Below are 24,500 nucleotides of genomic sequence, written 5' to 3'. Positions count from 1 at the left end.
TAATGACCCTTACGGCTCGCCGCGGCACTGACAGAAACACAAGCGGTGCTCTGGTAACTGACTGACACCAACTGATAATAATAATAATAATAATTATTAATTCATTTAAAATATTTATTAATTTAAAGACAAAATTCAGCATACGATTGGAATAGTCTATAAAGAAATGCATTAGTTTTTCTTATCATAAAAGCACAGAAAGTAACAAATAAACAACTTAAAAATTATTATAATATTTTAAACTATTTAATATTTGAATACTATTGAACAAAAACAAATAAAAAAGAATGAAATCAAACAAAGATAACTTCATTGTTATTGTGTGAAATGTAAGTGTCTTTCAAACTACTAATAAAAAAATCTGCTACTTTGAAATAAGAATTATGATGGATTACATTAAAGAAATATCAAAAGAAAATTGACTACAACATGTTTTAACGGATTCTGTGGGTGTGATTCAATTTTACCACAAGCTTGGAAGATGCCATAATTACACACATACACACCTTGTTCTCGTTCTGAGAAAATTTGCCATGTGAACTACATTTATGTTTCCTGTTGTCCTGTCAGCTAATGAGGACAACTGTTCTTCTGTTAGTAGTAAAAACTTAGATGACATTTATTAATCATAAGCTCAAGCAACTGGTACGGTGTTGTCTAAAAATTTACCATCCCTGTCCTACCAGTGCAAACTAAAAAAATCTACCAAAAAACTCAACAAAAACAAAAAAAACGATGTTTCTAAACAGCTTTTTACAGGGCAGTAACAGTACCATAATTTGAAGCAACATAAGCAACAGTATCACACAAGGGAAATATAATGTGTCCATGAGGAAAAAAGTTCAAGAGCTCAATAATTCCAGATGAAATCAGTAAGGATTAGCGTCAATATTTCTGATTCATCGGGATACGACTGCATAATTTCGCAAGGGTGGGGTAGCTGTGCTACACTACAGTAAAGGTCTGAAACCACAAAATGGAGGACAGTTAGACAACATGGCGGTCACCTCTGATAAGAGCATGCTCCTATGTCCACGCAGGCAGGATGAGGCTCCCTGCATGTAATTATGCAGCTATCTGTATTATAAATACAACGATCATACTTTGGTGTAAATTTTGTAACGAAAGAAACTGTGCAGTGTGATTGTTATGGTTCTGCAAAAGAGTAGGCATAACCTTGAACGTGTGTGTTCAGAGTGCCAAGCCATTACATCGACAGTCAGCACTGATTTAAAAAAAAAGGCTACAAAGAAGAATGATTTTAAAACAGATAAATAAAATATGGTAAAAAAAGAATAGAAAAAAAGCAATGGTCTGGTCTGGGTTTGCAAGCAAGTTACTTTCTATGGTGTGATATTTCTATCTGACCACTACTAAGATGACACTCACAAATCACAAAAAATATCATGGCGGTGGAAAAAGGGTATGAATCTCATATTTATTATATTTAATAATTATATTATTAAAAAAAAAAGAGAGACATTAATATTACATGTTTTGTGAGACCTCAGACAAATTAAAAAAAAGAAAATGTTTGATGCATTTATAGAAATACATTTAAAAAAAAATGCTATGATATGAAAATTATTTTATGTTACTGAATTCTGAGAACAATTGCTTTGTAGTAGCAACAAAATTAAAAGGTTGTTACCCAAAATTTTAATACATTTATTTTTGTATGGTTATTTATTGCAGATGAATTTACTGTAATTTAGTAGTGTAAACACTGTTATTATAAAAGACAAAGCAAATGAATAAAATAAGTAAAAGACTCATTAGGCATCAAAAACAGAGAAACAAACAACCACAATATGACAAGGGCTGAATGACATTTCACTGTTCATGATGGAAAATGGAAATGTCACTATTTTTTTAACATATAGGCTAAGTGCTATTTTACATTTATTATTTTAAAATAAAAAGAGAAAACATCTTCAGTTTCCAAAAAAGAAATGGGACGACAAAAAAAGTGTCCTATGCAATGTAATTTAACTTCTGTTGAAAGGAAAAAGGAATGACAACGTATATTTCCCTGGCACTTCTGCTTTTTTACGTTTTGACAGAATGACATAAAGATTGCACAATTTATGTTTTCAGTTGAATAGTTTAAGAAACAACCTCACCTTGATTTGTCCTCATTTTTCTTTTACCGGCAGTGGAGATTAAACATTTCCAGAAGTGTGTTCCTATTAGCAATTATATAAATAAACCAATTTAAAAAAAGGCAGAAGCTCTACGTCTTTAAAATTAAAATATTCCTAACACATTTCTGAATTAGAACAATTGCTGCACTGAAGGAAAATGGGTTTAACACAGTGAAAGATATGACTGAATGGCTCTGCTGACATTTCAGCAATGCATACTTTATTTTAAATCACTGTGCATTCGGATTTAAACAGGAATAATAACAACAATAAATAATAAATAAATAAATTCTATCCTAAAACATGCAAACTTACCTTACATACTATTTTTATATATAAATTTTAGTAAATAGTAAAAATAGTAAATAGTAAAAATAAACTTTATTCTAATGAATAGTAATGAATATAAAACCATGATTATAAAATCTATTAATGCATATCTGAAAGTCACATCACATGCTTCATTTTTCAATTGAACTTTTATGTCTATTTATTCATATATTTTAAATCAGTGCAAATTACATCTGTTGGGATTTTTGAGATTTATACATAATCCAGTTCCTAAAGCTTGGTAGTTTGTATTTCAAAAAAGAAGGCTTTTTTTTCCGATCATTACACTTCGTAAGTGCCCTTATGTGTTATTTTTATACTATTTAACAACAAATTCAAGCAGTAACATTAATTAGGAGTGAGTTTATCACGGTGGTCTCACTTTAATGGTTAAAAAGAAATTAATTTGACAATAGTTTTTTGACCTCACTTCCGTATTTTATCTGTATCTGACAGCTGGAAATACACTGAAACATTTTAAAAACTACTTTACTCTAAAAGTAACTCACCTTAAGAAATTCAGTCGTGTGGGGAAAATGGGACACAGATAAAAAAAATTGTAAAAAAACGACAGGACAGACTTTCTCTATGTCCACTTCACAAGAGCTCAATCGCATGGCCGCTAACTGCCGCATGCTCCTATCTCCAGAACTTTCTGCTGAGCACTTTGTGTTTGGAGAGAGGAGCAGGATTCTGTGGCACTTTGATTAACTCTGAAACTTCCAAAAACTACCAGACCATTTCATAATAAAAACATGAGTTAAAAAGCACAAATGAAAATGAACAGGTGCACCATTTTTGAGGGGACATATGCAGCTCACAGAACTAAATATATCACTTCAAGCTGTAGGGGAAAGGGCATAAACCAAAAAAGTCATTATTCTAACAAATGACTATCAAATATTTAACCACAAATGAACTCCAGCCCACCGGTATACCAAAATGTGAGATTCTAAATCAGTTTTAAATAGTGCTAAATTATAAATTACTTCTGATGTATTCAAACATTTTGAGAGGGAAAGATGTTTGAAGCTACATACAACAAACCTTCAATCTCTAAACTGAATGCACAATTTAATTGCTATGTCCGTATCCAATAATTTCCCCAACACGCAGCGCAGGCATCATTCAGTGCCGTTTACTCCCCCCTAAATAACCTCTGATGCATGTTAACTCTCATCTCCACTCCAAACGGCCTGTGCATTCTGGTTTGGTTCTAATAATACATTTTAACACACCAGTCCTTCTTAATTTTCCTTAGTGCTGGAGAGCTGTGTGTGTGTGTACGAGGGGAATGGGGACAGTTCTGGCACTTAAAAAGTCCTGGCTCTTAAAAGCCAGCGCAGCCTGCTTCTGCATGTGCCACATCACTTTGCTTCTGACTCGAGTGGATGAGACCTCCAGGATTTGCCCCAGCTGAGCCTTCTACACCCAGTCAACCCTCTTACCCCACAACCGTCAACGACTGGAGCGAGGGATGTGCTGGATGATGCTTTGATATACTCACACCCTCTGGATAATGAAAATCTTTACATAAATGTTTTTTTACTGCTGATTTACTCTTTATATTAAATAAAGAGATAAGTGAAGCATGGTTTTAATGATGTCAAGACCATGAAATAAAATTTCCAGTGCAATTTCCTTTTTTAATTGAGCTCAGCTTCAGACTAAATTTAGTCACTATGCAGTTTAGAGCACAAACACATCATTTGACCCAGACTAGCATCTGTCGATGGTCTTAGTTACATACACTTTAGTTCTAATTAATACAGCATAAAAAAATCCCTTAGTACTGCATCATCTTAATTTCATCTATAATTTCGCAATCATTCCTGAAGGACCATGAAACGATGGCCTCCTCTCTCGGGAATGACAATCTCTGCCTAGGTCATCATCGCAAGTCTATAATAACATCCAATTTTTAGAAGAACCACACGGAATGTGGCACTTGTCATTGCTGGTGTTCAAGGACACTATCCTGGTTAAAATTAATTTAAAAATGATGATTATAGGTCAGTGGAGGCTCATTATCGCAAACGTATTATCTTGTCATGGTTTTTCTTATTATTTTTGTTCCATTAATTGTCTGCGCATGAGTGTTCTCCCGATGGGAATCCCAACCTTTAATAGGCTGAGGTGAACATGGTGCATGGCTGCAAGGCAACGTCTGCCTTCATCGCTCTATCTCCAAGTAGGGTTGGGTATCATTTGGTTTTTTTTCGATACCGGTGCCAAATTGATACTTTTAAAATAGTTCTGGTGCCTAAATCGATACTTGTAAAAAAAAATAAAAAAAAAAAAATTTCCCCCAAAATGATAGAATGGCCATTAGCACTATAAACACATGATGTCTGTTTAATTTATACTAGGGTTGGGCGATGTCAACCAAATTGGCATCGGATGATGTCTACAGTGATGGGGGGCTGATGGGTGATTAGGGGGTGTGCCCGAAGCGTGAATCCGTATGCAGAAAGGCACGGAAAACAAATAGATGTTCTATGGAGCCACTAAAGGGTCATGGTTAGCCGCTTGCTAGCGGTAGACTGTTACATTATAGTTCATGAAAGTTCACTTACCACATACACAGAGTAAGGAGAGATGGCTGATTGGACATCAGATTGCAGATACTGAGCACCACTGACAAATATCTAATCTTGTCAAATGTGTGGTAGCGGCAGTACTGGTCCGTAGTATAGAGTCTGTGCTATCGTGAATCTTGAAAGTGAAAGTAAAATGAGAGCGTGCATTCAAAAGCTGTTTCAACGCCCTGCATATTAGTAGCGGCTCCCAGATGCCCGCAATTTATATACAGTATAATTACCCAATGATATAATTGCGAGAGAAAGTATTGAAATATTTTTTTATTCTCCCATCTCATAGACTATTTATTCCCTTTAGGGGTTTCTGTAGTACACTTAATTTCTTTTCTGAACACGGAATTGGGATGCGGCGGATTGCGGGGGGGTCACGATGCCGGCTCAACATCGTGATGTCTGTCAGCCATCGGTGATGGACGATGGCATCGTCTATCGGCCCAACCCTAATTTATACTGGACGCCAAAAAATCCACATATCCAGTCACAGAAGTAGCGGATCTCATGACCCTCCAGGAAATCCCTTATATGGACAAAGGCATTGCTATTATAGCTGTAAATGAGTAATCAAAACATATAAACTTTTTGAATGATAAAACAAAGACAATAAACACTCGACTGCGACAATATAGTTTATCTGTGTTATTCAAGCCATCTCTGGTATTTTCATAATAATTAAGTATATTTATAATCCATTGCTAATCGATGTATTCTTTTTAAAGTAGCCTATGGAACATATTTTCTGCCTCATTCTGTGACAAGAAGCCACATCAGATCACAAAAGGAAGCATTTGACTGGTGTTGTGGAGTAAAAAGGTTATAATGTTCTCTTTTGTTGGACAACAGGTTTAGAAATGTGAATACAAGGGAAGTTTAGCATTAGGCATTTTAATTTAAGCATGTTTAGTGAAAACAACATGGACACTCTCGTTACTACAAAGATGTGTTGGATTTGTATTATTAGAGCTTTCCGACTTGACTTCACGTGCATTTTCTCAGTCGGGAAATTATTTTTCACATGCGGTGCTGGTGATGATGCTTCTTACGTCCGTTTCGGAGAACCGGAGGACAAATATTTCAATCGATCGCTCAGACATGGCACCTAAATGAGGCACTGAAATCTGCGTTCTGATTCGGATCTAGTACATACGGTTACATAGGTACCAGTGCCATATTGGTACCGGGTTTCGGTACCCAACCCGTGTCGACTGAGGCCCAACAGACATGCACGCTCAAGTGCCACATGCTCTTCTCGTCATCTACAGACAGCATTAAAGGGCTGTGTGGAATTTTGAAATCATAATTACATTGCAAATGGCGAACAGAGTGAGTTATGCTGCACTGGAACATGATCTGATCTATAGCTAAGAATTGTGTTATCCTTATATAATGATATATATAACTCGATTTTATTGTCCCCAGAAGGAAAATACACGTCTTTCAAGTTTATTTATTCATGTTGCTATAAAGTTTTATGGGTGTGAGCTTCTAAGACTGAAAGTCACTGTCCATTCCCTCCATGGGAGTTTCTCCACTCAGCCCGGTATAGTTTGATGTGGTTGGGGGTGAGTGACTATAGATACCATTGGTCATGAGCGTGCAGGCTATAACAAAAGCAGTCTTTATGTAGCATGCATGCTGATCCAGCAGCCCACGTTTTGTGCTGCAATTGACACGTCCAGCTCAGAGGGGACAAGAACGGGCCACAAGAGAGATGCAGAGATCACCACTGCCTTCCTGCGGCCTCACTAAAAACATTGTTAAAAGCGAAAACTCAAGACACTGTGAAAATGTCAGAAAAGCTAACATTGATAATAGAGATTTGCTTCATGTGGTTAATCTAAATAAAGTTATTACTTATTATTACTTAATCAACCTGACTATATTAGACAAAGCCACTTAAAATAATTTTAAGGGTTAGATCAAATCAAATATCAATCAGGGAACCACTGCTTATTTTCACGTTTTACAATGCATGATATATCAGACGGTCACGAGTGATATCCAAGATTGAACTGGAGACATTTTGTTAAAATGTTAGCTTCTGACTAAAATAATAAATAAAAGGATTAAGAAAATGAATTGCAGTGTCTTGTCTCTGATAAAGATAAATAAGTAGGCTATGACACTGTTGCGCTACCAGAGGACTTCATATTTAAAGCACATTTAAACTACACATGCTCATGACACTATTACCCGTTTTACAATGCATGATATATCAGACGGTCACGAGTGATATCCAAGATTGAACTGGAGACATTTTGTTAAAATGTTAGCTTCTGACTAAAATAATAAATAAAAGGATTAAGAAAATGAATTGCAGTGTCTTGTCTGATAAAGATAAATAAGTAGGCTATGACACTGTTGCGCTACCAGAGGACTTCATATTTAAAGCACATTTAAACTACACATGCTCATGACACTATTACTGCAATTTTTACTATGCAAGATGTATATAAACATTTTAAAAATACAGGCCAACATGAACGTATGAAATTATTTTCAAAGCAATATGTTGTAAACTAGGCTCAAATAGTGATTATTAAATTACATTTGAAAGTAATAAAAGAAACAGTTTACCCAAAAATGTCATAATTGAATCACTCTCATATTGTTATAAATATTTTTTAAACATTTTGGTAACACTTTACAATAAGGTTCATTAGTTAACATTAGTTGACTACATTAGTTAACACAAACTAAGCATGAATTCACGTTTTACAATGCATGATATATCAGACGGTCACGAGTGATATCCAAGATTGAACTGGAGACATTTTGTTAAAATGTTAGCTTCTGACTAAAATAATAAATAAAAGGATTAAGAAAATGAATTGCAGTGTCTTGTCTGATAAAGATAAATAAGTAGGCTATGACACTGTTGCGCTACCAGAGGACTTCATATTTAAAGCACATTTAAACTACACATGCTCATGACACTATTACCGCAATTTTTACTATGCAAGATGTATATAAACATTTTAAAAATACAGGCCAACATGAACGTATGAAATTATTTTCAAAGCAATATGTTGTAAACTAGGCTCAAATAGTGATTATTAAATTACATTTGAAAGTAATAAAAGAAACAGTTTACCCAAAAATGTCATAATTGAATCACTCTCATATTGTTATAAATATTTTTTAAACATTTTGGTAACACTTTACAATAAGGTTCATTAGTTAACATTAGTTGACTACATTAGTTAACACAAACTAAGCATGAAAAATACTTCTACAGCATTTATTAATCTTAGTTAATGTTAATTTCAACATTTACTAATGCATTATTAAAATTAAAAGTTGCGCTTATTAACATTAGTTAAAGCACTGTGAACTAACAATGAACAATTTTATGTACATTAACTAACATTAACAAAGATTAATAAATAGTGTATGTATGTAAGGCAAATCAAGGCAAGTTTATTTGTATAGCACATTTCATACACAATGGTAATTCAAAGTGCTTTACATAAAAGAAAAGAAAAAAATAATCACAACAATAAAACAAGGAATTTAAAAACTTTGAAAATGATTTAAAAAATTGATTTAAGAGGTTTAAAATGAATTTAATTTGTAATGTATTGTTCATTGTTTGTTCATGTTAGTTAATACATTAACATTAACTAATGGAACCTTACTGTAAAGTGTTATCGAATTTTTGTACTCTGTAGAACATAAAAAGGGAACTTTTGAAGAATGCTGCCACTTCTCTCTTCTATTCAATAAAAAAGATGGGGACCAGGAACTGTCAAGCTCTAAAAAAGTCAAAATGCACCTTAGAATCTTCTTGGAATGACTTTACGAGAGGAACTGACTGAAATTAAAGTCATTATTCACTGTATTAAATCCTGCTGTAGTTATAATTTAGTTTCACATTATGGGAAAAAAGCAGCTTGGCCATTCTGCTGTAAATAACTCAATTTAAATTACACAGACAAAAGAAAGTCAAATGATATTACACTGAGCAAATAATGACAGAATTGCAATTTTTCAGATGAACTATTTCTTTAATTCAACTAAAGGAATGCAACTAAACTGGTACTTATTATGAATAAATACTTGCATTTACACTAAACTGTCATTCTTAAAAGCATGCAAAAAAAACGTAAGCATCTTTCTCTGTATGTGCGCATGTATGCAGGAGTGTGACATATGGAAAGTACAGAGTTAAAGCTCTGAGGATTGAGCCATGAGCTCACTCTAGGATTAATTATGAAGACCTGGAACTTCTGGTTCTATGTGTGCGCGTCTAAGAAGCTATGTATCAGCACTGCAGCCATTCAAACTGCTTACAAACAACTGTCCAGAATGGGTTCCATTCATTCAGGTATGCTCGGTGTTCTTCTGCCTCAGTGTGCAGACCTACAGACACACGCATGCACGGGCTAAATAAGCATGTTCAAGTGTGATAATCAAATTATTGTTGGTGTTTGCTTGAGGGTTACCAGGGGCCTCTCTTCAATCTTATTCCCAGCTTAGAATTAATCACTCACCAGACATTTGAGGTGTAGCTACGCACACACACACAATACGCATGCACAAACACATTCCCAGGGAGACGGGCAGAGTTTATCATGACAACCAAGGAAGGGCAAAAGAAGGTTGAGAGACAGGAGAGAAAGGAGAATAAGAGGAGAGAGGGTTCCTCGGCATGTTAGATTGGTCTCTATTGACCTGTAAACCTTTGTGACTGGAACAAATGCAAATGGCGCTGACTTGCTCACAGAAAATACTAAAGGGCTATTCAAATGAGCCACTGCCAACAATGCAACATTGGCCTACCCATGGAGCAGCCCTCGTCTGGAGCTGGGCCTTCAAACTCAACATTAACAACAGTCTAATGAAAAACAAAACAGGTCTATGAGAGGTTCGGTGGATGTTTGTTTGAAAAACCTTCAGCATTTTGTCTTTTTTTTTTTTGCAATTATTTTTATCATGAAAATAATTTAGTCATTTAAAAACTAGCTGACTGAATTAATACAAAATATCTCTTTTTAAGAGAAAAAAATTGACAAAAATAGCCATTTCTGCATCTCAAATGGAATTGTGCAAACTTTCCCAAACTCAAGCCAACAGTTGAGCCAACGTTGCTGTGTCGGGCTTGCTGGGGTGCTCAAACAAAGAACAATGTTTTATTTACACTTTTTTGGAGAAATCTACAATAAGTTTTCTTATAGTTGACGGAATATTGCCATATCTTAGTTAACACAGTTTTAGGCGTGTTTTTGCTTTTCAGTTCTTTGAAATATTGAGACAGCCATTTTTAAATTTTTGTCTTGAATGCTTTGTGTAGAAAAGGCAATACATCATATAACAAACGGAACTGTTTAAGGTTGACACAATGGTCACTTGAATGTGACAAGGGAGAATCTTTACCAATAAAAAGCTGGAAGAGGCTTTATTCCAACGGATGGGTAGATTCTTATCAGCTCTTGTCAGATGTCGTCACAATCATCAGAGTTTTAAAGACACAAAATAGCAAGTTTCACAACTGCACTACTACTACAGAACCTGCATAAAAATTTGATTACTCCGCAAAACAACAAAGACTTTGCTCTTGAAAAAGAGAAAACTATAAGCAAAGGATGATATGTAAGACAAATGCAGCTGTGACAAACACCACATCACTCATTTGTCATTATAACTTGCAGGAAGGTGGAAGACGATGCACGAACAAGTTCGACAGGTCATATTATTTCAGTCAAATAAAAATCATATTACTCATAGTCTGTCGGTGAGCTTAGGTAAATCATTTAAAAAACACCAATGGGCACAAGCAGCTCACTTGCTGATAAAAAGATTTACACCTGTGCAACTTGAGATTTATTACATGCCAAACAAAAAGTTTATGTAATAACATTTTATGCATGGCTATGATCTCTAACAATGAAATATCTCAAGGACACTGTTCTGCTCAAGCTGGATGATTTTATTACTATGTGAGATAATTTCACAAATTCTGACACTCATGCAAACTAAACAGTCCTTATTTGGTCTTTGTCAGGGCAAATTCTCGATTCGCTGCACTGTAAAAAAACTATCATGATTTTAACAATAAAACAATAAAAATGCTACAGTAAAAACCTATTAATTTTATGTAATTTTACAGTATAATACTGTTAAAATCATGGTTTTTGGAAGTGAAAAAAGAACAAGTCATTGTATAATTTACAGTGAAAAACGTAAATTGACAGTCCCAGAATTCCCTGCATGAAGCTTCACATTTGATGTTTTTTTCTTTGAAATAACCGTTTCTTCTAAGTTTTTTTCTTATCAGTTGTGTACATTAGGGATTTATCTTACATCTAATGTTGTTAAATTAAAGTTTATTGCAATATTTCAGTATCACATGTGTTACCATGATGGTGTTTATTATTTGTGTGAATGACACTGTGCACCTTCTATATATTAGTATTTACCTCTCCAGTTTGTGGAAAAGTTGCTTGTGAAGAGCTTTGATTCATCATGTGACTTTCTCATCACCAACTGTTTATGGTGGTTATCAGTGTATTACAATGTTACAAAACAGGTAATTAGTACTTCAATAGGTTGGTGTATTAACATTATATCAGTTAATGAAATGCAGTTTTTTAACTGTGAATTTAAGTCTGAAAACCTAAAATGTTGCTACCATATTTTTTACGGTAAAGTTCTGGCAACCACAGCTGCCAGCATTTTACCGTAAATGTTGAATTTTTTTTACAGTGTGTAGCTGGGAAGAAGTTTGGATGTTGCAGTGGCTGAACTGGAAGCTTTTGCTACGATATGAAATTGTTATGACATTCTGATACCATTAAACCACACCTACGGAGAGCAGATGGAGTAGCTCACAGTCACACAGATTGGGTTCTTACATTACAGCTGGACAGAGCAGAACAGAAGACATGCATTTTTCAAAGTTGCAATATTTTTAACTTGACACAGTGTCTTAAAAACATGGTGCTCATGGTGCAAGATGCTGGAAAAACAGCGTGATATGACAAAATCAACCAAAACAGTTGTCCGACTGCATGTGTTTATATGTATATATATATATATATACACACTGGTAGAGATATATATATATATATATATATATATATATACACTGTGTTTCCCACACATTGTTTTATTTGTGACGGAGTAGCTCACAGTCACACAGATTGGGTTCTTACATTACAGCTGGACAGAGCAGAACAGAAGACATGCATTTTTCAAAGTTGCAATATTTTTAACTTGACACAGTGTCTTAAAAACATGGTGCTCATGGTGCAAGATGCTGGAAAAACAGCGTGATATGACAAAATCAACCAAAACAGTTGTCCGACTGCATGTGTTTATATGTATATATATATATATATACACACTGGTAGAGATATATATATATATATATATATATATATACACCGTGTTTCCCATACATTGATTTATTTGTGACGGCCCACCACAATATCAACACTGACCGCCACAAATAGATTTTCCAAAATGCTTTGACTTTGTTGAATAAACATGAGCTCTGCACGTCTCAAAGTCAAAACGGCGTGGGTGTTTTTATATGAATGCATCTTTGAAGGGAACTGACTGTCTTTTGAAAGTTTTGCTTATAAAGCAGCATTTATGAGTAGAGCGCTGTTTTGTTTACAGCCGTTACTGGGGAAACCGCTATTTCTGCCGCACCTAAAGCGCCTCCTGCTGGCAGAGAATGAATGTGCATTTTCAATAAGCCCAAAAACAAAAACATATTTATATTGTATTATATTACAAATATACATTTATGAAATATATATGTATCTATTAAAAGATTAAAATGTAATGTCTTCACTTGATGGCTTTTTTCCAGCAAATATTGATAAATGCCATTATTTCAGTTTATTATTTAAATAACTATATAAATTCATGTACGGTATGTCATAACGTTGATGTATTTATTATGCAGCTACTTAAGAAATAAATAATTAATGAACAAGAAATATTGATTTGAGTTTAAATAATTTCATTATGTGAGAACAAAGAGACTGCAAAGAAACATGACACATGAAACTAGCACATTTATGTTGTAAATTGGCTGGATGGGTCAATTATACAGTTTAGTGGTCATTAAAAATCATGATTCAAGTATTCCTAAAAGTATGTCTGTTCGTCACTATTTACCCTGTTTAGCTCAAAGAAAACTCTGCAAAGACTTGGATGAAACCAGTTGTGACAGTGTCAAGCTGGTCACGTTTTTGCCACACGTTACCTCTGCACACAAAAAAATAAAACAAATAAATAAATAAATAAAAAGTCTCTTTTTCTTTAAGCTTGTGTAAGTGTGATATTCTTAGGCTCTACCAGGAACATTTCTGCAAAAATGGCATTAAGTACTAACAGAGGGAGCATCAGAGCACGCAAGAAAACATCTGGATGACACCTGTAAACAGCACATGACCTGACAGTACATCCACGCTGCAGGAGACCAGGAAATGTGAATAACGTGTGAAGACAGTGCATCTTCATAAACCAGCTGTGTCAAGTATGCTCCTCCTCTCTTTTTCGCCACTGCACACTACATGCACTGAGGATATTGAAACATGCCACATAAACATCCTAATACTTATCTGATTGCTTACAAAGTTTGGGAGCATTGAGTCTTGAGTAAATCAAATAATTTGGGAGATACTGGGATGTTTCGCAAAAGTAAAAGATCAGAAAGACAGAATGTTTTCGTTCACGTCGTGCTAATTTCACACACTTCGAAATCCATGTAAAAACCAACATGTCAACCTACATTGATGAACAGAACAGAGAAAAACAGTCGCAAAGAAGCCAAAAAAAACAACCCTGCAGACCAGACAACAACCTCACCACTAAGATAAATCATGTTTGATCAGTGTGGTTATGAACACTGGCACGCTGAAGCGATCATTTTCAGACAATCTGGATACTGCGAACCTTTCATCCCAAATCTGCCTCTAATTTCAGTCAAACTGATGCAATGGGAGACTAACAGGTCAATTCTCATCATTTTTCTGCTCTGCCCACCATAGAAATAAGCTCTTAAAGACCTGCCCTAGATCTGAACAACCCCACTGTCTGATGAAATATTTGATCTGCGTATGATGTAACATATAATCGAGTATCAGAGCATATAGGATGATGCAATACGTGTCATGAAGATTCTAATTTGGAAAGGACATGTCTAGAGTACCTGATATCTTCTTACTTCACTACACAATCAACATGAAACGTTCACGGAAGATGAATAGAGAGGCCTCCCACACAAAATTCACATTTCAAAGAGACCACACAAACACTGCAAGCCTGCAGACTGGCTGCAGTATGCATTTAAAACGATGAATATACAATATCATTAAATCTTGTAAAATAGTTATTATTGTAAAAGAAACGGGTAAACTTTTGAACATTTAGGTAATATTTCCAATGCAACAAAATGGTTAGGTAAAATATGGCTATTTTTAAGTCCCTAAAGCATCTGCTAAATAAATCAATGTAAAAATTATGAATTTTTTATTTATTTAATTAATGCTAAGTATGAATTCCTTTACAAAACTGGCTTGTTGTGGCATGGAGTGGCACTGCAAATGTGTGTCGATGGTCACTTTAGTTTCTTAAAATGTTTCTCACCTGCATAGTCCTGCAATACGCATGTTTGTCAGTGTAGTCCAAAGCCCCTGAACCTGTGAACAACAAATCACAGCCTATGAGCATTCACTAAAACTCAATGAAAGCACTTTAAGAACTTTAACTCATTTCAATAACTGTCCACAAGCTCATCTGTGCTGTGAATATTCATCCAAAAGCATCGTGAACAGAGCAGCATTTTCATGGGTCACGACCTGGCTCAGTTGAGCCTGGAATGTAAAACCGAACCAAAGGAAGCAAAAAAGAACCCTGCAGGGGATTGTTTCATTTGCTCGCAGGATTCATTAAGTCATTTTTGACTCAGGATCTCAGCTTCTGCTCATTGTAAGCCCAAAAAATAGATGTTTTCTTGGCAGGAGCAAAAAAAAAACCTAAGTTCTGCCAAAACAGACAATACAGCAGTATAAGGAGCTAAAACAGATGCCAGACTGCACAAGGGCAATTCAGAGCTGAGGCCCTGGCTTTCTCTCCCTCTCTAGAACGATCCACAGTGGAAAGAAAAGCCTTCTCCCTGTCCTCAAATGAACTCAAACATGAGCTTCCTGTTAGACCCTGGGAGGAAACACCCAGCACAGCAACCTCACACTAACAGAGGAAGGCCTTCACTGCCGAATTCTTCTCTGCCTGCAAAATTAGGTCAAGCACTTAAGAGCTCCTCGCTCATACCCACAAGTTTGCTCTCTAAAATGAAAGCGCACACACGCTGACATACATAAATCAGCGCGACCTAGGTTCCCTCGTGCACACGCATTCACAAAATGCGTCACCTGATGTCTCCCTGCATGACAGGTAAAACACAGCCCTGTGACTACAGAATGTGTGTCAGTCTGACTGTCCTCTGCTGCACTCGGAATCTGAGCGGCTTAGGCACGTCCCCTTGTGCTCTATAATGTTCCCGACTCCTGTAGGACACGTATTGCTCTATTGGCTCTTCCTCACATCTGTGCAACCTTTTAGTGCCAGCTTCAGATAGGCTACAGGCTAAAAGCTCAGGACACGCCCCTGACCTCAGCTGACACTACAGGCCACTCAAACCATCCAGCCACTCATATCTGAGAGCCACACAAAAGCGTGGATTGATTGTGTGAATGTGTCAGGTTAGACAACGCGCCTCCCCCTCCCTATGGTGATTGCATTTAAAATTTCAAATAATGTATGCTTTTTTCGTAGGGTTAGCTGAGGTAATCCGGCTTGGAAATGGGCCAGCGAAGAGACATGAATTTATGACTCTGTCGATGCAAAGAGTGCGGATTGTTCGCCTCTTTGTAGTCTTGAAGGGTTCGGTTGGCTTTGCTCAATTATCTGGTGATTTTCAAACCGTTTTAGCAAAAGATGGTGGTAACGAGCCGTCATGATTATCAAATCATTTTGAAAGGCCAAGCAAAATGCTCAGATTACAGTACCGAGTCCAGGTCATGTTGACACATTACATGTTTGGCCTTCTATCTCTGCTGAAATGCAGCAAGGGAAGAAAGGGAAAGCGCACTGAAAAACTTGAGGCTGAGCACAAAAGCAGAGAAGGGATGAAGAAAAAAGTCTGAGAGAAAAAAAATATGACAATACCATACGCCAAATTTCTGTCATCTGTTGCAAAGAGTTTGGGGAGACATTCCTGTGGGATTGACAGTTTGGCGTGGCTGTAGCACCAGGGCCCAGTCATGGAAAGACACTTCCAGCATGCACACACACTTTACGAACTCAGCAAGACCTACGGAATGCAATCTGGCCTCGGTCGTGCGCTCTCAGCATCGGCCTGGCCTGAGCCTTCCTGCCTAGGGTTACGTAGCTCTGTGTTCAACGGCGGTTTGGTTATTTCCATGTAATGTAAATGAAAAGATATTTTTGGCAAGACAAATCAAGTGCTGAGAGACAACATTAAGACAACTGAAAATTACTGATTTTTCTTTTTGTTTTGAAGTGCTGACATCATCTGCATTCTGAATGTCTCCTCCTATTTTAGAAGGTATACGACAGGAAAAATTATTGAGGAAAAAAAGAAAAATATACAGGCCCTTCAAAATAATGCATGACATTGTTTACAGTGAGCGTTGGGTCACATTAAGAGGCATGCATATGTAAAACATCTGACTGAGGTTTCGTGTAAAACCTCAAAAATACCTAAAACATCCCCAGACTTTAAAAAAAAAAATCTTATTTTCTGCTTAGGTTTCGAGGCTACTTCTATTTATTCAAAATGCAAACAAGCAACGATAAGGACAACTAAAGCTGCATCTGAATTTTTTTTATGCACTTTTACCAAAATTACCACTGACAACAAACTCATAACACATTTTACAAAAGGAGAAATAAATCTGCTGATGATAAAATTGTGTTTTTAAAATATATTTAAAGTTCTTGCTAATTTCAGTTTAGCAACTCATTCACAGAAGACAATTAGAGCATAAGAAGCCCATTTTAGCCTAGGTTGGTAATAGCACAGTCAGCATAACAAATAACTCAAAGGATGTTGGTTAACACAGCATGTATGTGTAACACACAGAGCGGTCAACAACCAGAAGTAAAGCCTCACAGATACATAATGAGATGCACAAATCCATGCACTTTCATATCTATTAATAATACATCACAAAACACTTATGCACAATAAAGCATTATACGTGCATGAAACTGTAGTTTATATTATTCAGTAGGCTTCATTATTCTAACATCTGTCTGATGTACGTGTACAAAAAAGTGCACAGATAAAGGCAATCTCACTTTTAGCATATAACAGCAGATTATTATCTCATTCTATTATTTACACTGAGTTTATTTACACTCACTCTGTATATTTATATGTATACTTAAAGACAAAATCGTACCAGATAAAAGGTGGACGTACATTCCATCTCTGGGTTGAGTCCGATATAGATTTTCGCCATTTCAAGCACCACTGCAACACACAGACACACACACACACACACAGTCTAACATTTCAGAATAAGCTCTATTCTCACTGGCTGTAAAAAACAAAAACAAAGTCTGCAACATAGCAATATGCATTTAGAGAAACAAAGCCTGGTCAAATAACTGGCATGTATTTCAATAACTGCATTATCATCAACTCTAAAAGGAGCATATTGTCTTAGGACTTGTTTATGCATGATACAAGTCAAGGAGGCCACCTAAGATATTACAGCATACATTTTCAGTACAAAGGGATCAAAAAATATTTTATTTTAATAATAATCATATCAGTTGAGATTCATCTATTCATTTCACTATGTTGCATGACACACTGTCCACAACCTCAGTCCAGTTTGATATAGACGGGATGAAATAGGTTGTAAAAAAAATACATAAGCCTGGCAGAAATATTCTACTGAGCAACCCTATTTATGAAATACACACACTCGATTTATTTTTCTTTGAAATGAGAAGAGCAGATCAGCCTCATGGTGCCTTCAATAAAAGAGAAGAATTTACACAACCCCAAATAAGAGAGCCGCACGATCGATTATTTGAAAAGCACGAACAAAAACGTCTGGCCATGAAAAACTGACCTCTTATGTGTCTCTAACTCCATTATTCTCCTCGACATGCACTAACAAAACGAGTTAACGTTATTCCTCGTTTAATTCATTCGAGTGCGTGCTCGACAGATAACGTTATTTTACATTTGATGCCAGGAAAAGAAGCTGTGAAAACTAGGCTACAGTTCAATAATGCCCCACATGCCGGCTTCGTATGATTGGCGCATGTAATTTCAAGCGTAACGGCGAAATAAAAACAATACAGAAAAAAACCGACCGATGGAACCGAGTAAACTATGATAACGGCAAACTTACATTATTTACGTCCGCGTTTCCTCCGCTTCGTAGCTTCATCTGGATCATTCGTGCTCCTTTAGTTGTCGTTAGAAACGAGCAACGGCAAAACAAACAAAGGAAACTTGACGGGAGTCGTTGGGTAAAACCACGACGACCGTTATTATTTTTCAAGTCCAGGCTGAAATTCTTGAACGCGGTTAACACACGACCGTTAATGCGGTCTGTCCGCCAGCAAACTATCACAACCTTCTGATCTACACAAAAACATGACGACACACTACGTCTTTTAAAGGTAGTTTTTTTTTTTTTTGGTAATGATCAAGAGGAGCTGTTCATCCTCGCGACAGCCACACCGGAGCGGACCGACAGCCTCACACTAACTACCGTGAACTAGAAGATCACACAAGTTCAGCTAAGGTGAACTGTGATTCACACACACGCGCACAGCGACCGTTACACAAGAGCCAGACAGCAGCCGCTGACCTAATATCAGCACTAAATAACACACTGTTTACTCTCATTCACATTGGATATATAATGATGGTGGCTGTGGGCATTTTTTCTTTTAATTCATGGGCCCGTCCGGCAGATTTACCTCAGAGACTAACAGCTCGACGAATACGCAGTCCGTTTTCAAACCGACGAAAAACCTTAAAAAACGTTAAAAAGTTTCGACTTGAGAAGTCTGTTGTGGTTGATCTCAGAGAAAGAAACACCGTAGGTAAATACAAGTAGAGAAAAGAAAATTGTGGTTTAAAAACATCCTTGATTTTTTTTTTATGAGGAAGAGGGTGTTAGGAATTATATTTGCTCATTTGCTGATCTCTGAAATAAATAAGACATACTACCTGTTGGCTTGCCGATTTATGTAGTAATAATAAAATATTTTACCAACCACTTAGTATAAATGTCTGCTTATGAAATATTTACAGGCGTTTAACCGTTCTGTAAAGATTTTCATAAAAGTTTGTAGATGTCCCGGGTCTTGTAAGCCGTCGTTTAACCCATTTAGTGAGCACATGTATTTTAATTCTTGGATAGTAACGTTACAATGAAATAAACTTCATGGCTTTTCTAAAAGAATAAATAAATAAAATAAAAAAGGACCATATAAACAACTAGTAAAAGTATATCCCTGGTCATACGTGTAAACAGTTGCTCTAAGAGACCAAACAGAATGTTTAAAAAAAAGAAATAAGAAATAATAATCATTTATTTATTTTACTTTGTTTTATTTAATGTGGCAATACTTCAAAAGACAAAATCTACAGTTGTATAATATGAATCAGTCAGTTACTTATTTAAAAATGTGACCACTGACATATTTACATGTTTATCATCATGATTTATATGAGAATAATGGACCCTTTTAATATTATATGCATCAATTATGGTAGCTTTATCTGTATTATGACATGTTTTATGGAGCCTTGGCATCATCTTTCAGAAAGGCAAATTGTCATTAAACAGCTTCAGTCATGTATTTACACCAACAATATTAAAATGCACTTTCATTTTTTTTATAGCTGACAAAAAAACGTTTTAGTCACAAACGGGATTAAATGGGTTAAGTGAGAAGGACTTCAGGCTATCATGTGATATGATGTTAAACCTGTGTGTGCGTGTGTGTTTGCCATCAAAGGCATTTTGAAGGGCATTTTTATCAGGTTTTGGCTAACAGTGTGTGATGTGAGTCATGCATTCATTCATTAAAGACTTATTCACATACTAATTCGCAACATTAATATTAAGAATTTCTGTCTCGACATGTTAAATGTTTTAATAGAAACAACAAAAAAACTTGACCTTAACTTACAATACTATAAACTCTGTTAAGGAAAATACTCATTTACCTACCCCTATTATTGGCTCTCAGAGATCATTAGTGTGATTTTTTTCACACTCAAGGCTCCTTTAAGTCAAGTCTGCTGAATCTGTGGTTTATAGTCAGGAATAACAATTTCACAAATGTATTTCTGAATGTAATACCCATTCATAAAAAATACTTTACAAAGCCACTTAAAACAGACAGAGTACTGTTTTATCTGTCAGGTACAGATGGAAGTTTAGTTGCAAACAAGGCAATATTTATCCAATAAAATGTGCAGAAAATAAAATAAAATATTAAATAATATCTAAAAAAAAAAAACATCACTCAGCCAGAAAATGTTATTAAAGAAGAAAAAGAAATCAGGAATGACTAGCTAGTGAGCATCTAAAACCAGCTAGAAACCATCTTAAGTTGGATTTTCCAGCACAGTCTGTTACTTGCCAGATCATTGCTTAGTTGTATACAGTCTACAAAATATTCAGTTACTTTTAAGTTCATTTCATGTCAATAAGTTTCACCTCAGCCAACACAACTGATGTTGCGCCACAAGGGCAGGAACATGTCTTTAGGGATATCTTAAGGACTTTTAAAACAAAACACTGCACTGAGATACATGTGACAGGATAATGTGGAATACAGCGATAAACAATCACATACGTGGAATTTTTATTAGCTATCGTCCGATATGGGACCTGAAAGAAAGCGCTCGAAATCGCTACTCTTGCTATGGTTACCGAGTCAAGCTGATGACTTTTTCTTTTCTAGATCTCTTGGCGATTTTGTAACTTACTTGTAATCTAACTTTTGTGGTTACTGAACCTTTTTAGTGCTGTTAAAAAATTAATCGCATCCTAAATGAAAGTTTTTGTTTACATAATATGTGTGTGTGTACTGTCACTGTGTATATTTATTATGTATATATAAATGCACACACATGCATGCATATATATATATATATAGGAAAAATATGTTTTATGTATAAAATATTTATATATAAATTATATATATATATATATATATATATATATACACATATTTTTTTCATATATATATATAATGTGTTTGTGTATTTATATATACATAATAAATATACACAGTACACACATATTTTGTAAACAATAACTTAGACGCGATTAATCGTGATTAATCGTTTGACAGCACTAGTTATACCTACATACTATGTAAAAAAAGAATAGATCTATACGTTTTTATGTTGAAATCAGTTGAGAAGGTTCAAGCCTTAATTAGGGGGCTCAGACCATCCCAAACCCCCTCATAATTCGCACCCTCGTTATACAGCTCCGATTGGTGACCCATGCCTGCCATCTACTGTGATGAGAGAAGCTGCATGCATCATTTACTGAAAGGAATTGTAGTCTGCCAAAGCAGAACACTTTATAAACCCCGAGCTTTCGCTTTTTGTGTCTTACAAGAAGTAAACAAGGTCTTCTTAATAGACCGTGCAACTATTATTATGAAAAGAAACGGTTTCGAATCAGATTTCTGTCCATGTCTCATCAATCTCTCTGACATTAGGCGCAATATATCACAAAAAGGCGGAGATGTCACTCAACCGTGCCCGTAAAGGTGGGCGGACTGGAGTGTCCCCCCCTCTGCCAATGGCAAAGCACCGACGCTAGACCCGAAATCCCTCAAATCAGCCGTCAGCCCGCGGCGGGAGCACACTCTGAATTAGCCCGTATCGCGCAGGAGATGACGGATCGTGTCTCCGCGCCCGCAGCTCACGCACGGACCGCGGCGCGCAGAGCAGCAGCGTAACGTCACGGCAAAACTTCAGAAGTTCGCTTTCTCCACGCATGTCACCATGCGCAGCATCTCATCCTGCGGTGCACTGCTGTCAGTCTACTACCCCCAGATCTTCCTCATCCTCAGCAGCGGCAGCTACCTGTAGGTTTGAACAACTGCTTTTTTATTCTGACCTTTAATATCCTTTCGGCGCTTTTGGCACAACAGTCAACAACTGGAGAAAATTAAAGCGTTACGGTTTATCGTTATTGCATTGCAAGATTAGACAGTCATCTGGATATGAATGGTTTTTAAGAGTGCAAACAAATCATCATGTCCACATTTGTTGGAAATGGCATTATTTAGTGCACCTGCTGTGTTACACCATGAGACTGAGTATGTGCATATGCTGTTAATTATGTTTGAGCCATTTTGTGCTTGAAAAACAAATGCTCAATGACTCGTTATATTTAGAATATATATATAGAGAGAGAGAGAGAGAGAGAGAGAGAGCGAGAGAGTGCCTTGCGATGTATTCATACCCCTTAATTTTTTTCACATTTTTATTTTGTTGCTGCCTTATGTTAAACTGCTTTAAATTACAACAATCTACACTCCATACACCATAATTGTCAAGCAAAAAGGTGATGAGCAGAGCTGGTTTCCTTCAAACATGATGCTTAGAATTGAGGTTCATCAGACCAGAGAATCTTGTTTCTCACAGTCGGAGGGTCCTTTAGGTGCTTTTTTGTAAATTCCAAGTGTGTTTTCATGTGTCTTGACTGAAGAGAGGATTGAGTTTGGCCACACCGCCATAAAGACTGGATTAGAGTGTTGCAGCGATGTTTATCCCTATCTCCACATATGATCATGGAGCTCAACTAGAGTGACCATCAGGTTCTTGGTCACCATGCTAACCAAAGCCCTTCTCCATCAATTGCTGAGTTTGGCCAGGAGGCCAGCTCTAGGAAGAGTCCTGGTTGTTTCAAACGTCTTCCATTAAGGGTAACAGAGACTACATGCTTCTGTGACCCTTCAATGAAGCAGAATTCTTCTCTTCCACAGATGTGGGGCTTGACACAAACCTATTTCTGAGCTCTAAAGGCAGTTCTTTTGACCTTGGGGCTTGGTTTTTCTCTGATATGCATTATCAGCTGTTAGACCTTTTATTACGACGTGTGTGCCTTTCCAGATCATACCCATTCAATTGAATTTCACTCGAAGTGTAGTAATATCTACAAGCAAAATGAATGCTCCTGAGCTAAATTTCAACTGTCCCAGATACTTAATTATGCAATGGAATCATTTTAGTTTTTTATTTGTAATAAATTTGCAAAGATGTTAAAAAGCTTTTTCAGAGAAAAACCAAGCCCCGAGGTCAAAAGAACTGCCTTTAGAGCTCAGAAATAGGTTTGCGTCAAGCCCCGCATCTGTGGAAGAGAAGAAAAATTCTGCTTCATTGAAGGGTCACAGAAGCATGTAGTCTCTGTTACCCTTAATGGAAGACGTTTGAAACAACCAGGACTCTTCCTAGAGCTGGCCTCCTGGCCAAACTCAGCAATTGATGGAGAAGGGCTTTGGTTAGCATGGTGACCAAGAACCTGATGGTCACTCTAGTTGAGCTCCATGATCATATGTGGAGATAGGGATAAACATCGCTGCAACACTCTAATCCAGTCTTTATGGCGGTGTGGCCAAACTCAATCCTCTCTTCAGTCAAGACACATGAAAACACACTTGGAATTTACAAAAAAGCACCTAAAGGACCCTCAGACTGTGAGAAATAATATTCTCTGGTCTGATGAACCTCAATTCTAAGCATCATGTTTGAAGGAAACCAGCTCCGCTCATCACCTGCAGAGTACCATCCCAAAAGTAAAGTGTGCTGGTAGCAGCCTCATGCTGTGGGGCTGTTTTTCAGCAGCAGGGACTGAGGGACTCGTTAGAGTAGAAGAAACGCTCAGTGCAGCAAAATATTGAGATAGTCTTAATGAAAACCCAGTCCAGAGCATTCAGAACCTCAGACTGGGCAGAAGGTTCACCTTCCAACAGGACAATGAACCTAAGCACACAGCAAGAGTGGCTTATAGACAACTGTGTGAATGTAATTGAGTGGCCCAGCCACAGCCTGGGATTGAACACAATCAAATATTTCTGGAGAAACCTGAAAATGTGTGTCTGCCCCCATCCAACCTGACAGAGCTTGAGAGGTGAAGAGGTGAGGTGAAGAATGGCAGATAATTGCAAAATGCTGATGAGAAAAGCTTGTTGCATCAAACGAATCAAACGCATCAAAAGGCTTGAGACTGTAAAGGTGCTTCAGGTAAATATTTAGTTAAGGGTATGAATTCTTATGCAATGTACTTATTTCAGTTTTTTATTTGTAATAAATTTACGAAGTTGTGACCATTCTGTTTTTGCTTTGTCAGTATGGTGTATGGAGTGTAGATTGATGTGGAAA

General features: G+C 36.5%; 2 protein-coding genes across 7 annotated transcripts in view; one reads left to right on the top strand and one right to left on the bottom strand.

Annotated features, from left to right (window-relative positions):
* pparaa (peroxisome proliferator-activated receptor alpha a) overlaps positions 1–18,846 on the bottom strand; it is a 58,229-nt gene extending 39,383 nt beyond the window's left edge. For 2 of the 6 annotated variants that reach the window (XM_016236223.1, XM_016236224.1), the window contains exons 1-3: positions 18,481–18,846; positions 17,515–17,585; positions 14,675–14,727 (exon numbers count right to left, since the gene is read on the bottom strand). The gene's annotated coding sequence lies outside the window, so the exon portion shown is untranslated. Of the gene's footprint in view, positions 1–14,674; positions 14,728–15,459; positions 15,801–17,514; positions 17,586–18,480 lie in introns of those variants that run through there. The other 4 variants (XM_016236225.1, XM_016236226.1, XM_016236227.1 and 1 more) reach the window with 4 other exon arrangements.
* A 3,118-nt stretch (positions 18,847–21,964) lies between these two features.
* Positions 21,965–24,500, top strand: part of wnt7ba (wingless-type MMTV integration site family, member 7Ba) — a 10,994-nt gene continuing 8,458 nt past the window's right edge. Inside the window, exon 1 of the mRNA XM_016236202.1 lies at positions 21,965–22,201. Coding sequence (XP_016091688.1) covers positions 22,119–22,201 — 83 coding nt within the window. The 5' untranslated portion in view covers positions 21,965–22,118. The remainder of the gene's footprint in view (positions 22,202–24,500) is intronic.

The sequence above is a fragment of the Sinocyclocheilus grahami genome, unplaced genomic scaffold (genome assembly GCF_001515645.1).
Source record: "Sinocyclocheilus grahami isolate Dianchi unplaced genomic scaffold, SAMN03320097.WGS_v1.1 scaffold484.1, whole genome shotgun sequence".
In the NCBI taxonomy this organism is placed as follows: Eukaryota; Metazoa; Chordata; class Actinopteri; order Cypriniformes; family Cyprinidae; genus Sinocyclocheilus; species Sinocyclocheilus grahami.
This window is presented reverse-complemented; position numbering and strand designations above follow the sequence as displayed.